The 16,280-nt window shown below is 34.8% G+C and overlaps 1 protein-coding gene across 1 annotated transcript in view; it reads right to left on the reverse strand.

Moving 5' to 3' along the window:
* The window catches only part of LOC148502512 (uncharacterized), a 62,967-nt gene extending 46,687 nt beyond the window's left edge, over window positions 1-16,280 (reverse strand). The window contains exons 1-5 of the mRNA XM_088449792.1: window positions 16,196-16,280; window positions 15,980-16,077; window positions 14,784-15,084; window positions 9,056-10,094; window positions 7,752-7,773 (exon numbers count right to left, since the gene is read on the reverse strand). Coding sequence (XP_088305918.1) covers window positions 7,752-7,773; window positions 9,056-10,094; window positions 14,784-15,084; window positions 15,980-16,077; window positions 16,196-16,280 — 1,545 coding nt within the window. The remainder of the gene's footprint in view (window positions 1-7,751; window positions 7,774-9,055; window positions 10,095-14,783; window positions 15,085-15,979; window positions 16,078-16,195) is intronic.

The raw sequence follows: 16,280 nt of genomic DNA on the forward strand, positions 1-16,280 counted from the left end.
GAGGGTACGCTCCCTCTGTGTATAATACATGTCACACCCTAGGATGGTCAGAGGGTACGCTCCCTCTGTGTATAAATGATGTCACACCCTAGGGTGGTCAGAGGGTACGCTCCCTCTGTGTATAATACATGTCACACCCTAGGACGGTCAGAGGGTACGCTCACTCTGTGTATAATACATGTCACACCCTAGGGTGGTCAGAGGGTACGCTCACTCTGTGTATAAATACATGTCACACCCTAGGGTGGTCAGAGGGTACGCTCACTCTGTGTATAAATACATGTCACACACAGAGCAGCAGGTGCCTTCTTCATATGTCTGTAATGGAGTATCTTTATTTTCACTTTTTTGGCGATACCTCTGCAGACTACCATATTTTTGGCAAAAACTATTCTTCTCTATATATAACCAATAACTATTTTTGTATAATAACCAACATAACTATTACATGATACATTAGACCAACCTTTCTATATCTTTTTCAGTAACATATATTAATCTGCTCTAATTGGTATATAAGTGTATTTGTAGTTATACTGTATATAAGTGTATATGTAGTTATACTGTATATAAGTGTATATGTAGTTATACTGTATATAATGTGTATATGTAGTTATACTGTATATAAATGTATATGTAGTTATACTGTATATAAGTGTATATGTAGTTATACTGTATATAAATGTATATGTAGTTATACTGTATATAAGTGTATATGTAGTTATACTGTATATAAGTGTATATGTAGTTATACTGTATATAAGTGTATATGTAGTTATACTGTATATAAGTGTATGTGTAGTTATACTGTATATAAGTGTATATGTAGTTATACTGTATATACGTGTATATGTAGTTATACTGTATATAAGTGTATGTGTAGTTATACTGTATATAAGTGTATGTGTAATTATACTGTATATAAGTGTATGTGTAGTTATACTGTATATAAGTGTATATGTAGTTATACTGTATATAAGTGTATATGTAGTTATACTGTATATAAATGTATATGTAGTTATACTGTATATAAGTGTATATGTAGTTATACTGTATATAAGTGTATATGTAGTTATACTGTATATAAGTGTATATGTAGTTATACTGTATATAAGTGTATATGTAGTTATACTGTATATAAGTGTATATGTAGTTATACTGTATATAAGTGTATGTGTAGTTATACTGTATATAAGTGTATATGTAGTTATACTGTATATAAGTGTATATGTAGTTATACTGTATATAAGTGTATATGTAGTTATACTGTATATAAGTGTATGTGTAGTTATACTGTATATAAGTGTATATGTAGTTATACTGTATATAAATGTATATGTAGTTATACTGTATATAAGTGTATATGTAGTTATACTGTATATAAGTGTATATGTAGTTATACTGTATATAAGTGTATATGTAGTTATACTGTATATAAGTGTATATGTAGTTATACTGTATATAAGTGTAAGTGTAGTTATACTGTATATAAGTGTATGTGTAGTTATACTGTATATAAGTGTATATGTAGTTATACTGTATATACGTGTAAATGTAGTTATACTGTATATAAGTGTATATGTAGTTATACTGTATATAAGTGTATATGTAGTTATACTGTATATAAGTGTTTATGTAGTTATACTGTATATAATGTATATGTAGTTATACTGTATATAATGTGTATATGTAGTTATACTGTATATAATGTATATGTAGTTATACTGTATATAAGTGTATATGTAGCTATACTGTATATAAGTGTTTATGTAGCTATACTATATATACGTGTAAATGTAGTTATACTGTATATAAGTGTATATGTAGTTATACTGTATATAAGTGTATATGTAGTTATACTGTATATAAGTGTATGTGTAGTTATACTGTATATAAGTGTATATGTAGTTATACTGTATATAAGTGTATATGTAGTTATACTGTATATACGTGTATATGTAGTTATACTGTATATACGTGTAAATGTAGTTATACTGTATATAAGTGTATATGTAGTTATACTGTATATAATGTATATGTAGTTATACTGTATATAATGTGTATATGTAGTTATACTGTATATAATGTATATGTAGTTATACTGTATATAAATGTATATGTAGTTATACTGTATATAAGTGTATATGTAGTTATACTGTATATAAGTGTTTATGTAGCTATACTGTATATAATGTGTATATGTAGTTATACTGTATATAATGTATATGTAGCTATACTGTATATAAGTGTATATGTAGCTATACTGTATATAAGTGTATATGTAGTTATACTGTATATAAGTGTTTATGTAGTTATACTGTATATAAGTGTTTATGTAGTTATACTGTATATAATGTATATGTAGTTATACTGTATATAATGTATATGTAGTTATACTGTATATAAGTGTATATGTAGTTATACTGTATATAAGTGTTTATGTAGTTATACTGTATATAATGTGTATATGTAGTTATACTGTATATAATGTATATGTAGCTATACTGTATATAAGTGTATATGTAGTTATACTGTATATAAGTGTATATGTAGTTATACTGTATATAAGTGTTTATGTAGCTATACTGTATAAGTGTATGTGTAGTTATACTGTATATAAGTGTATCTGTAGTTATACTGTATATAATGTATCTGTAGTTATACTGTATATAATGTATGTGTAGTTATACTGTATATAAGTGTATATGTAGTTATACTGTATATAATGTATCTGTAGTTATACTGTATATAAGTGTATATGTAGTTATACTGTATATAAGTGTATATGTAGTTATACTGTATATAAATGTATATGTAGTTATACTGTATATAAGTGTATATGTAGCTATACTGTATATACGTGTATATGTAGTTATACTGTATATACGTGTATATGTAGTTATACTGTATATACGTGTATATGTAGTTATACTGTATATAAGTGTATATGTAGCTATACTGTATATAAGTGTATATGTAGCTATACTGTATATAAGTGTATATGTAGCTATACTGTATATAAGTGTATATGTAGTTATACTGTATATAAGTGTATATGTAGTTATACTGTATATAATGTATATGTAGTTATACTGTATATAAGTGTATATGTAGTTATACTGTATATAAGTGTATATGTAGTTATACTGTATATAAGTGTTTATGTAGCTATACTGTATATAAGTGTATATGTAGTTATACTGTATATAAGTGTATATGTAGCTATACTGTATATAAGTGTTTATGTAGTTATACTGTATATAAGTGTATATGTAGTTATACTGTATATAAGTGTATATGTAGTTATACTGTATATAAGTGTATATGTAGTTATACTGTATATAATGTATATGTAGTTATACTGTATATAAGTGTATATGTAGTTATACTGTATATAAGTGTATATGTAGTTATACTGTATATAAGTGTTTATGTAGCTATACTGTATATAAGTGTTTATGTAGTTATACTGTATATAAGTGTATATGTAGCTATACTGTATATAAGTGTAAATGTAGTTATACTGTATATAAGTGTATATGTAGTTATACTGTATATAATGTATATGTAGTTATACTGTATATATAGTTATACTGTATATAAGTGTTTATGTAGTTATACTGTATATAATGTGTATATGTAGTTATACTGTATATAATGTATATGTAGCTATACTGTATATAAGTGTATATGTAGTTATACTGTATATAAGTGTATATGTAGTTATACTGTATATAAGTGTTTATGTAGCTATACTGTATAAGTGTATGTGTAGTTATACTGTATATAAGTGTATATGTAGTTATACTGTATATAATGTATCTGTAGTTATACTGTATATAATGTATGTGTAGTTATACTGTATATAAGTGTATATGTAGTTATACTGTATATAATGTATCTGTAGTTATACTGTATATAAGTGTATATGTAGTTATACTGTATATAAGTGTATATGTAGTTATACTGTATATAATGTATATGTAGTTATACTGTATATAAGTGTATGTGTAGTTATACTGTATATAAGTGTATGTGTAGTTATACTGTATATAAGTGTATGTGTAGTTATACTGTATATAATGTATCTGTAGTTATACTGTATATAAATGTATATGTAGTTATACTGTATATAAGTGTATATGTAGTTATACTGTATATAAGTGTATATGTAGTTATACTGTATATAAGTGTTTATGTAGTTATACTGTATATAAGTGTATATGTAGTTATACTGTATATAAGTGTATCTGTAGTTATACTGTATATAAATGTATCTGTAGTTATACTGTATATAAATGTATATGTAGTTATACTGTATATAAGTGTATATGTAGTTATACTGTATATACGTGTATATGTAGTTATACTGTATATACGTGTATATGTAGTTATACTGTATATACGTGTATATGTAGTTATACTGTATATAAGTGTATATGTAGTTATACTGTATATAAGTGTATATGTAGTTATACTGTATATACGTGTATATGTAGTTATACTGTATATAAGTGTATATGTAGTTATACTGTATATAAGTGTATATGTAGTTATACTGTATATAATGTGTATATGTAGTTATACTGTATATAAGTGTATATGTAGTTATACTGTATATAAATGTATATGTAGTTATACTGTATATAAGTGTATATGCAGTTATACTGTATATAAGTGTATATGTAGTTATACTGTATATAAGTGTATATAAATGTAGTTATACTGTATATAAGTGTATATGTAGTTATACTGTATATAAGTGTATATGTAGTTATACTGTATATAAATGTAGTTATACTGTATATAAGTGTATATGTAGTTATACTGTATATAAGTGTATATGTAGTTATACTGTATATAAGTGTATATGTAGTTATACTGTATATAAGTGTAAATGTAGTTATACTGTATATAAGTGTAAATGTAGTTATACTGTATATAAGTGTATATGTAGTTATACTGTATATAAGTGTATATAAATGTAGTTATACTGTATATAAGTGTAAATGTAGTTATACTGTATATACGTGTATATGTAGTTATACTGTATATAAGTGTATATGTAGTTATACTGTATATAAGTGTATATGTAGTTATACTGTATATAAGTGTATATGTAGTTATACTGTATATAAGTGTATATGTAGCTATACTGTATATAAGTGTATATGTAGTTATACTGTATATAAGTGTATATGTAGTTATACTGTATATAAGTGTATATGTAGTTATACTGTATATAAGTGTATATGTAGTTATACTGTATATAAGTGTATGTGTAGTTATACTGTATATAAGTGTATGTGTAGTTATACTGTATATAAGTGTATGTGTAGTTATACTGTATATAAGTGTATGTGTAGTTATACTGTATATAAGTGTATGTGTAGTTATACTGTATATAAGTGTATGTGTAGTTATACTGTATATAAGTGTTTATGTAGTTATACTGTATATAAGTGTATATGTAGCTATACTGTATATAAGTGTATATGTAGCTATACTGTATATAAATGTATATGTAGCTATACTGTATATAAGTGTATATGTAGCTAAACTGTATATAAGTGTATATGTAGTTATACTGTATATAAGTGTATATGTAGTTATACTGTATATAAGTGTATGTGTAGTTATACTGTATATAATGTATATGTAGTTATACTGTATATAATGTATATGTAGTTATACTGTATATAAGTGTATATGTAGTTATACTGTATATACGTGTATATGTAGTTATACTGTATATAAGTGTAAATGTAGTTATACTGTATATAAGTGTATATGTAGTTATACTGTATATAAGTGTAAATGTAGTTATACTGTATATACGTGTATATGTAGTTATACTGTATATAAGTGTTTATGTAGCTATACTGTATATAATGTATATGTAGTTATACTGTATATAAGTGTATATGTAGTTATACTGTATATAAATGTATATGTAGTTATACTGTATATAAGTGTATATGTAGCTATACTGTATATACGTGTATATGTAGTTATACTGTATATACGTGTATATGTAGTTATACTGTATATACGTGTATATGTAGTTATACTGTATATAAGTGTATATGTAGCTATACTGTATATAAGTGTATATGTAGCTATACTGTATATAAGTGTATATGTAGTTATACTGTATATAAGTGTATATGTAGTTATACTGTATATAATGTATATGTAGTTATACTGTATATAAGTGTATATGTAGTTATACTGTATATAAGTGTATATGTAGTTATACTGTATATAAGTGTTTATGTAGCTATACTGTATATAAGTGTATATGTAGCTATACTGTATATAAGTGTTTATGTAGTTATACTGTATATAAGTGTATATGTAGTTATACTGTATATAAGTGTATATGTAGTTATACTGTATATAAGTGTATATGTAGTTATACTGTATATAATGTATATGTAGTTATACTGTATATAAGTGTATATGTAGTTATACTGTATATAAGTGTATATGTAGTTATACTGTATATAAGTGTTTATGTAGCTATACTGTATATAAGTGTTTATGTAGTTATACTGTATATAAGTGTATATGTAGCTATACTGTATATAAGTGTAAATGTAGTTATACTGTATATAAGTGTATATGTAGTTATACTGTATATAAGTGTATATGTAGTTATACTGTATATAAGTGTTTATGTAGCTATACTGTATATAAGTGTATATGTAGTTATACTGTATATAAGTGTTTATGTAGCTATACTGTATATAAGTGTAAATGTAGTTATACTGTATATACGTGTATATGTAGTTATACTGTATATAAGTGTATATGTAGTTATACTGTATATAAGTGTATATGTAGTTATACTGTATATAAGTGTATATGTAGTTATACTGTATATAAGTGTATATGTAGTTATACTGTATATAAGTGTATATGTAGTTATATGTTGGAGATAAGTAGTGAGTGCTAAAGAGACTACATATTGCTCTATATTAGTAGACTATACCAGGTAACTCTATGTAAGCAATTACCAGGTATTATATATTGTCTTACTATGGATTATATACAGAGTTGCCTATTTACTTGAACATGACTGCTGCCAATACTACTGAGTATTAACACTCAGTAATACCATATTATATTATTATTCCTATCTTTGCTGTATCATCGTTTGATACTTTATGTGTTGTACGTTGTTTGTTTGTTAATATCATTTCAACATATATAATAAAAGTTATAGTTTAATATTTTGTGAAAGAGTGCCCCCAGCAAGGATGAGAGTTACTTTTCTTCTTTTGTCTTCTTAACATTATGACATGGGAGAGACCGGACTCCAGACACTACGTGTAATGATTTCCTAGCACCTGTGGTAACGTGTGAGGGGTGATACATTGTATATTAGTACACACGATATTAGCGGATCCATTTGTTTGTTGTTTTATTTAAGTACATGACATATAAAACAATATAACCAGTACATAGAATGGCCATGTGAAACCGGTTGGGTGGACAATTTATGTGTTAGTTAGATCGGTCTATTTATTAATACTCAGAGATAAAAAATAAAATGTGATTAATGATACATCACTTAGTTACTTAGCACATGAGAAACATTCAGTCCCTGGAATCCCAGCACTGGGAAGTAGATGCTCGTCTGGCACCTTGTACATGGAAAACCAGGGAAATAAATATACACACTATCACAATGTATCAGTATAATATTGTGCAGTATGTACTAATATATTTATATTTTTGAGAAATACCTTTATAGCCTCATCCTCTAAGCTCAGGAAAGAGAAGTACAGAGTGAAAAGTGTAATTACATACACAGATATATACACATAGTGGGGACACCACCCGGAGCATCAGGGACACCCTTATACTATTTATATTATTACCAGTTATTTATATAGCGCACACATATTACACAGCGCTTTACAGAGAGTATCTGGCCATTCACCTCAGTCCCTGCCCCAGTGGAGCTTACACTCTATATTCCCTGCTACATGGACACTACAGTAAATGTTTAACCAGAACAGCCAGAGGAAACCCACACAAGCACAGGGAGAATATACAAACTCCACACAGTTAGGGCTGTGGAGGGAATCAAACCCACAACCTCAGTGCTGTGAGGCAGTAATGCTAACCATTACACCAACCGTGCTGCCCACAGGAGTCCTTACTCCTCACTGTTGCTGTGTCCTGATGGTGTGTGACAGCTTTTATATCTATCTCTAGCAAATCATTCTCTGATATAACTAAGTGTATATATCCTCCCATTACTCTGCCTCCCTGCAGCATATAATAGGTATTACATAGGGGGGAGGAGGTGGGTGGCAGGAACCTCTATTATTAGATGCCAGCACTCTGCTACTGCCCACTGTTCCTTGTGTCTTCCTTACACACTATTATACCATTCATGTGATCCAATTCCATATACTGCTATACACACTGCAGGGTAACTCTCCATACATATACCGCTATACACACTGCAGGGTAACTCTCCATACATATACTGCTATACATACATATACCGCTATACACACTGCAGGGTAACTCTCCCTACATATACCGCTATACACACTGCAGGGTCACTCTCCATACATATACCGCTATAAACACTGCAGGGTAACTCTCCCTACATATACCGCTATACACACTGCAGGGTAACTCATCATACATATACCGCTATACACACTGCAGGGTAACTCTCCCTACATATACCGCTATACACACTGCAGGGTAACTCTCCCTACATATACTGCTATACACACTGCAGGGTAACTCTCCCTACATATACCGCTATACACACTGCAGGGTAACTCCCCATACAAAATAGATTGAATATTAGAAACAATGAGGACAGTAATATAATACACTACTAGTTTACAACAGAAGAGGCCAATGAAGCAGCCGGGTCAGGAGAAATACTATCCTTAAGGATATTTTGGTTTTTATTATAAATAATTTCCACTTGTAAACATGCAAACTTTCAACAGGCTAAATAAAGGATGGTTTAATGAGATCAAATTTCTGTAATTTCTGACAATAAGAATATGAGAATAGCTAATCTGTGTGATTTTTCCGATGTCTAACAAGAGCTTTTTTCCATGAAAAGCATTTCCCACACTCAGAACATGGAAATGGCCTCTCACCTGTGTGACTTCTCTGATGTGTAACAAGCAATGATTTCTTTATGAAACATTTACCACAGTCAGAGCATGGAAATGGCCTCTCACCTGTGTGACTTCTCTTATGTGTAACAAGCAATGATTTCTGTATGAAACATTTACCACAATCAGAGCATGGAAATGGTTTCTCCCCTGTGTGATATCTCTGATGTCTAACAAGAGTTGATTTCTGTTTAAAACATTTCCCACACTCAGAGCATGGAAATGGTTTCTCCCCTGTGTGACTTCTCTGATGTCTAACAAGAGCTGATTTCCGTGTAAAACATTTCCCACACTCAGAGCATGTAAATGGTTTCTCCCCTGTGTGACATCTCTGATGTGTAACAAGATTTGATTTACACGTAAAACATTTCCCACACTCAGAACATAGAAATGGTTTCTCACCTGTGTGACGTCTCTGATGTCTAACAAGAACTGATTTCTGTGCAAAATATTTTCCACACTCAGAACAATGAAATAGTTTCTCACCTGTGTGACATCTCTGATGTGTAACAAGATTTGCTTTCCACGTAAAACATTTCGCACACTCAGAACATGGAAATGGTTTCTCACCTGTGTGACTCATCTGATGTGAAACAAGATCTGATTTCCGCTTAAAACATTTCCCACACTCAGAACATGGAAATGGTCTCTCACCTGCCTTAGCTGGTTGATGGAGAATGAGTTTTGTGTTCTGTGTAAGACATTTGGATTCTATAGAAGAGGTAAATATGTTATCTACTCTAAGAGCTGTGATAGATGTACCAGGAGAACATTCCTCATTATTAGCAGGATCACTTTGAGGTACTGGATGTATAATTGGGGTAATGGGGTTTTCTCTTGGATAATTCTCATTGATGTCATTATCTTCTATTTCACAATCTGGAGACAAAATTAGATTTTCCTTTGAGATATTCCTGCTGTTACCTCCATCTGCTGGGAATAAAATAAATATATGATTGATGCCACATAAATTTCATTTTTCAATAAAGACTGTTATCAAAGTTCCTTTTATCACCATTAAATGGATAAACTCACAATGATGTACAATGTAACACTCATCACCTGACATTTTATGTTCCGTTATATATAGGGCAGGGATTACAGCTTTATTATAGTCATATGTGCTGGGAATTACTCTGTAACATGACAGCAACGTGTGGTGATAATACAGCTATTACATGTGCTGGGAATTACTCTGTAACATGACAGCAACATGTGGCGATAATACAGCTATTACATGTGCTGGGAATTACTCTGTAACATGACAGCAACTTGTGGTGATAATACAGCTATAACATGTGCTGGGAATTACTCTGTAACATGACAGCAACATGTGGCGATAATACAGCTATTACATGTGCTGGGAATTACTCTGTAACATGACAGCAACATGTGGCGATAATACAGCTATAACATGTGCTGGGAATTACTCTGTAACATGACAGCAACATGTGGCGATAATACAGCTATAACATGTGCTGGGAATTACTCTGTAACATGACAGCAACGTGTGGAGATAATACAGCTATTACATGTGCTGGGAATTACTCTGTAACATGACAGTAACATGTGGCGATAATACAGCTATTACATGTGCTGGGAATTACTCTGTAACATGACAGCAACATGTGGCGATAATACAGCTATAACATGTGCTGGGAATTACTCTGTAACATGACAGCAACGTGTGGCGATAATACAGCTATAATGTGCTGTAATATATTAGACCGGTGTTTGTATAAAATTACAGCTGAAACGCGTGAGGATAATACAGCTGCCTCCAGGCTTGTAGGTAAGATGCACAATATCCAGGAACACTGTAACTGCAGCAATGCAGAGGTGTCACCATGTATATGTAATAGTTACACTTCTTATGTGCGCTCCTCTCATCCATAGCATCAATGAAGGAACATCTGACATAAAGATAGAGGTGACAGGATCGGACATATGTCAGCAGATTCTAAGTGACCTTAATCCTTGCTGGATCCAACACTTCCACATTGTTCATTATGGGTATGTCCCCCATTAGAAGATATAACAAACTATAGGCCTGCCGGTGACGTTGTAATTAAGGAGATGTCTCATTATGAAGTTGTATTACTGTAATTAGCTATACCACAATGAGGTCGGGTCCTTCTTTGTTGGAAATTCCACAATGGATGCCGGTCAGTGTAATGATGAGTATTTATGGGAAGAAAACAGTCAGATACAGGATAAACTGCATAAAGTGATGAAAAAATGTTCTAGACCATTCTCAAAATTGGGACCTTTAAAATGTTTGTGTGAGGAACATAACGATAATAACAAGATTGGTCATCCTTAGGTCCAGGCGCACACTATGCGTCATGTACAGTGCCTGGTCCACTCAAAGAGAAATGTGCAAAGACCGTATAAAAGCGTACAGAAGGAATGAGAGAACTTATTACACAGATTAGGAACATCTACACCCTACACAGGAGAGGTCTCCAACGGTTACTCCAAGTTACTTTCCTCCAGCTCTGGCTAATGACCTTTCTGCCTTACCACAACCAGAGAAGGTGACACAAAGAGGACTCCACTGAAACATTTGAAGATATCTAAAAAGCCCTCACTGAGGTCCGGCCATGGGGACTCCCAATTTATAGTAACAAGCTTTCCACCTACACAAGGCCCAAGGTAATGCAGCTGGCATCCTTACCCAGTTATATGGCAATAAGCTCCATCCTCTAGGCTATTTCAGCAACATGTTGGTCACCCATTGCCCAAGGTATTAATCCATGTGACAGGGGAAGCCATTGCTGTCTGCGTGGAAGATAAAACCAGTGGAGTAGTACTAGGACATTCTGTCCATGTACATGTCCCATAAGCTGTCAAACAAACTATGGCCTGCTCACAGATACAACATGTGACCGCCAATAGACGGACAAAAGTGTGAGCACTCACTGGCTGCCTAGACATTTGCTATAGCCCAGGGAAACAGACTGGCTGATGAGACTGCTGAGCAAGCAGACACTCTCCCTCCAAAGGATGGCGCACACATGCACTCACTTTCTGTACCACTTGTTACCCGTCACTGACATGGACAGGATCACTGCAATGCAACAATCAGTGCCAGCTGTGACAGCTCACTGTGCGAAAACAATTGGTGCAGTCACCTGCCACCAGCACTCTGGGTAGTCTGTTATGGTAAGCCCATAGCGCCCAGGCTTGTCTTCTGCCTACAGCACTCTGGGTAGTCTATTATGGTAAGCCCATAGCGCCAAGGCTCGTCTTCTGCCTCCAGCACTCTGGGTAGTCTATTGTGGTAACCCCATAGCGCCTTCAGCACTCTGGGTAGTCTATTATGGTAAGCCCATAGAGCCAAGGCTCGTCTTCTGCTTCCAGCACTCTGGGTAGTCGGTTATGGTAAGCCCATAGCGCCAAGGCTCGTGTTCTGCCTACAGCACTCTGGGTAGTTTGTTACGGTAATCCCATAGTGCCAAGGCTCGTCTCCTGCCTCCAGCACTCTGGGTAGTCTATTATGGTAAGCTCATAGCGCCAAGGCTTGTCTTCTGCCTCCAGCACTCTGGGTAGTCTGTTATGGTAAGCCCATAGTGCCAAGGCTCGTCTTCTGCATCTTGCCACATTAGCCCCCTGAAAGTAAGTATACAACGACACGTTCACTAATACTGGTACTGAGCTTTAAGGACAGAACGCGCCTCTTGGACACCATCCTGAAATGCGTTCTGTATTTTTTCTAAATTCCAACAGGACACCAGGAATGTCTGATTTAGTAGAGTGTGGCAATTGGTCCTCCATCCTCCAAATCTCTACCCGAAGCAGCACCTACAAAAGGGTAAGGGTTTTTTTTTCTGGAAAACTAAAGGTTTGGGTGGGTGGTGAGGGTTTAAAGAATAAACAATGTGGTGGAATCCAGATTTCTTACCCTTAGGCATGGAGGTAACCAGGGAGGCACAGCTAAGGAGATTGTACTGTTAATAGGCTCCTATCGACGGTATCATACACTCAGACAGGGACTCACAGGACATGACCCACAGTGGTATTATAAGGGCATTGATTAGAAGATACATCACGACCCTGGAAGCTACACGTAGCAGAGGACAACACAAAGAGAAATAATCATATGGGTGGGTGGGAGCAGCATTACAGGGAAGTCTTGTCAGCTGACACTAAGGCAACAAACCAGTGAGTGAGGTGGATAGAGCACAGTCTGAATAGTAGCCACAAATGTTGGTGGGGAAATCCTTATAATATAAGCTGTTGTTCATTCAGTTGGCCACCAGGAAACAGCAATGTGGCACAGATAGCTTGTAATAGCTGAAGACTGTGTTTGGCCTCCTATAGAGACATTACCACCTTTAATGAAGCGGAATGGACAAAGGTACATTGCGGTCAGTAGATAAAGCTGTGCCGTCAGGTCACTGATGAGTGGATAAAAAGGGTCTAAAGCTGGGCTTCTGGGTTCTTGGGTCCTGACCGGCGAGGCAGGACTGATGTTGAGTGGCTGAGGCACCTCCAGACCCAGCCAGGATTGCAGACCCTACCGACTTCCAGCAACGGACTTCATCAAAGGGAGACCTGGGACAGATACGCAGCCAAAACTTACTGCTCTATCCGGAGCTGTCTCAGGTTCGCGGTTTATGTGCCAGCTGGAGCTGGGTAACTTTTGCAGCGTGCCCTACTCTCGCGAGTAGCGGAATCCGTTCGGGCCAGGCGGCCGGGACCAGCAAGTCGTTCAGCATTACCTGTTGCAGCAGCACCGTGCCCACCGGAGACTCACAGCTGTGCAGCGGTCCGTGCTCACATAGTCCACCTGGTGATTATTGACTGTCTAGGTGGGAAGGGTTCCTTTGTATGGTTTTTATAATAGTCATAGTCTTTAAATGTGGTTGATGTTAGTGCTACCTGTATATACTGTACATAGTTTGGTTACGGTTTACATGTATAATTAGAGTGTATGAAATAAAGGTGCTCTTGTACCTTGCTATTGCGTGCTTACTGTGTGATCCTTGAACCCATAAAAGACCCGGGGTACCGTGCAGGAGCTATGTACCGTTGCCTTTCTCAAGGCGATGAGGGCCAGTAGGCGAGAATAACGCACACATAAACTCGGTGTCTTCACACCCATCATTGTCCCTGTATCCCCTAGTGGAGAAAGAAAGAGTCCAAGCATTCCAGACACAAAGATTTAAGAAGCCCTCACACCCTAATATTCTACTACCAGTGTTGACTTTTAAAATGTTTAAATACTGGAGAGCAGGAACTGATGGCTCCTGATGTATGAGATACACCAGAGAGTGTGGGGAGGAGACTGGTCAGATCTCTGGGCTGGTAACACACAGTGACATGATGTGAGGAGGAGAGCAGGAGTATAATAGGGGCTGATGGCTCCTGATGTATGAGATACACCAGACAGTGTGGGGAGGAGACTGGTCAGATCTCTGGGATGGTAACACACAGTGACATGATGTGAGGAGGAGAGCAGGAGTATAATTGGGACTGAAGGCTCCTGACTCCGCCACTGGGCGGACTTATTTTCCTCATTAGTTTGTAGTGACAGAGGAGGGTGGAGGAAACAAGATTTTTGTAGTGATTAAGCAAGGAGAATATGTGACTCTTTTCTGTAATGTGTTTATTACTCACCTTTGCTAATATCTGTAGGAATTTCCTCCTCCCTACACTGCTGAAGCGGCATCACATACGTCTCTTCTTCTCCCTCTATATCTTCTGCCTTTATATCAGTCACATACGTCTCTTCTTCTCCCTTTGTATCTTCTGCCTTTATATCAGTCACATACGTATCTTCTTCTCCCTTTGTATCTTCTGCCTTCATATCAGTCACATACGTCTCTTCTTCTCCCTCTATATCTTCTGCCTTCATATCAGTCACATATGTCTCTTCTCCCTCTATATCTTCTGCCTTTATATCAGCTATACGTTCACCCTAAGTAACCCACAAAACAATTAAATCACATTAAGGGCGGTATTCAATTAGTGGCGATATTATCATACCCGCGATAATATTGCCGACTTTTCGGCGATATTGTCACATCGGCTATAATTTATTGCCGATTTATCACGAAAAACTGGAGAAAACTTTCCTCCATTTTGAGAAATGGGGAAAAATTAGCAAAATCCCTATTTTGGGATAAAAATGTGGGCATTTCTTACAGAACCCTTTGGACAGTCCCCCTAATGATACTTTAGCGGAAAAAAAATTGTAAGTTGCGTACTTTGGCGAAAATGCGTTTAACAAATTTTGTCTGGTATTTCGAAAGGCGCGAAATGTTTTAAACATCGCACATGGCTGGCGCAGGTGTTTTTTAGCAGTTTTAAAAACAGTCTGCGCCAGCCACATGCGGTTTAAAACACTTGGTGCATCCTTATGGCCCTCCGAAATACCAGACCCAATATGTTTAAACGCACTTTTCATGGGAAAAAATAAATTTCGACCAAAATTTCAGCTGTCGTTTTTCGCCAAAGTACGCAACTTACGAGTTTTTTTTTTTTTACTCTAAAGTATCATTAGGGGGGCTGTCCAATCCCGACATTTTTACACAAAAATAGGGATTTTGCAAATTTTTTCGCCTGCCCTAGGCTAGAGAAAAGATTTCTTCAGTTTTTAGGCGAAAAACTAACGGTTTTCGCCGTCGTTGGCGAAATCGCCCGCCAAATCGACTGACTGGCGGGCCAATTTCGCCAACGACGGCGAAATCGGACAATTTTGCTTCTAATTGAATACCCCCTAAGTATAGGAATTCTGGTTAATAAGACACAGCTTCTCCACAGATCATATAAAGTCACTTTGCTAAATCGGTGAGACCCTAAATCCCATCTACCTGATGCTCCTGTGGGATCCTGTGATTCTCCTCTATACAATCCTGTGAATAAAGAGGACGGGGACATCTCTCTGGGGTATTTCTGTTACTGGGTCCATCTGTAGGAGACACACAGTGACTGAGTACATTGTATATATGTGATTGTCAGGTAATGTGTGTATATAGGGGCACCCATACCTGCTCTCCCCTGTACAATAAATGACAGTCTCCTCTTACCCAGTGATGTGAGGGGCCGGTGATTCTCCATCATCACGTCCATGTACAGACCCCTGTGTTCCTCTATATACTCCCCCTCCTGCAT

Source organism: Taudactylus pleione, unplaced genomic scaffold, assembly GCF_031769625.1.
Source record: "Taudactylus pleione unplaced genomic scaffold, aTauple2 ptg000495l, whole genome shotgun sequence".
In the NCBI taxonomy this organism is placed as follows: Eukaryota; Metazoa; Chordata; class Amphibia; order Anura; family Myobatrachidae; genus Taudactylus; species Taudactylus pleione.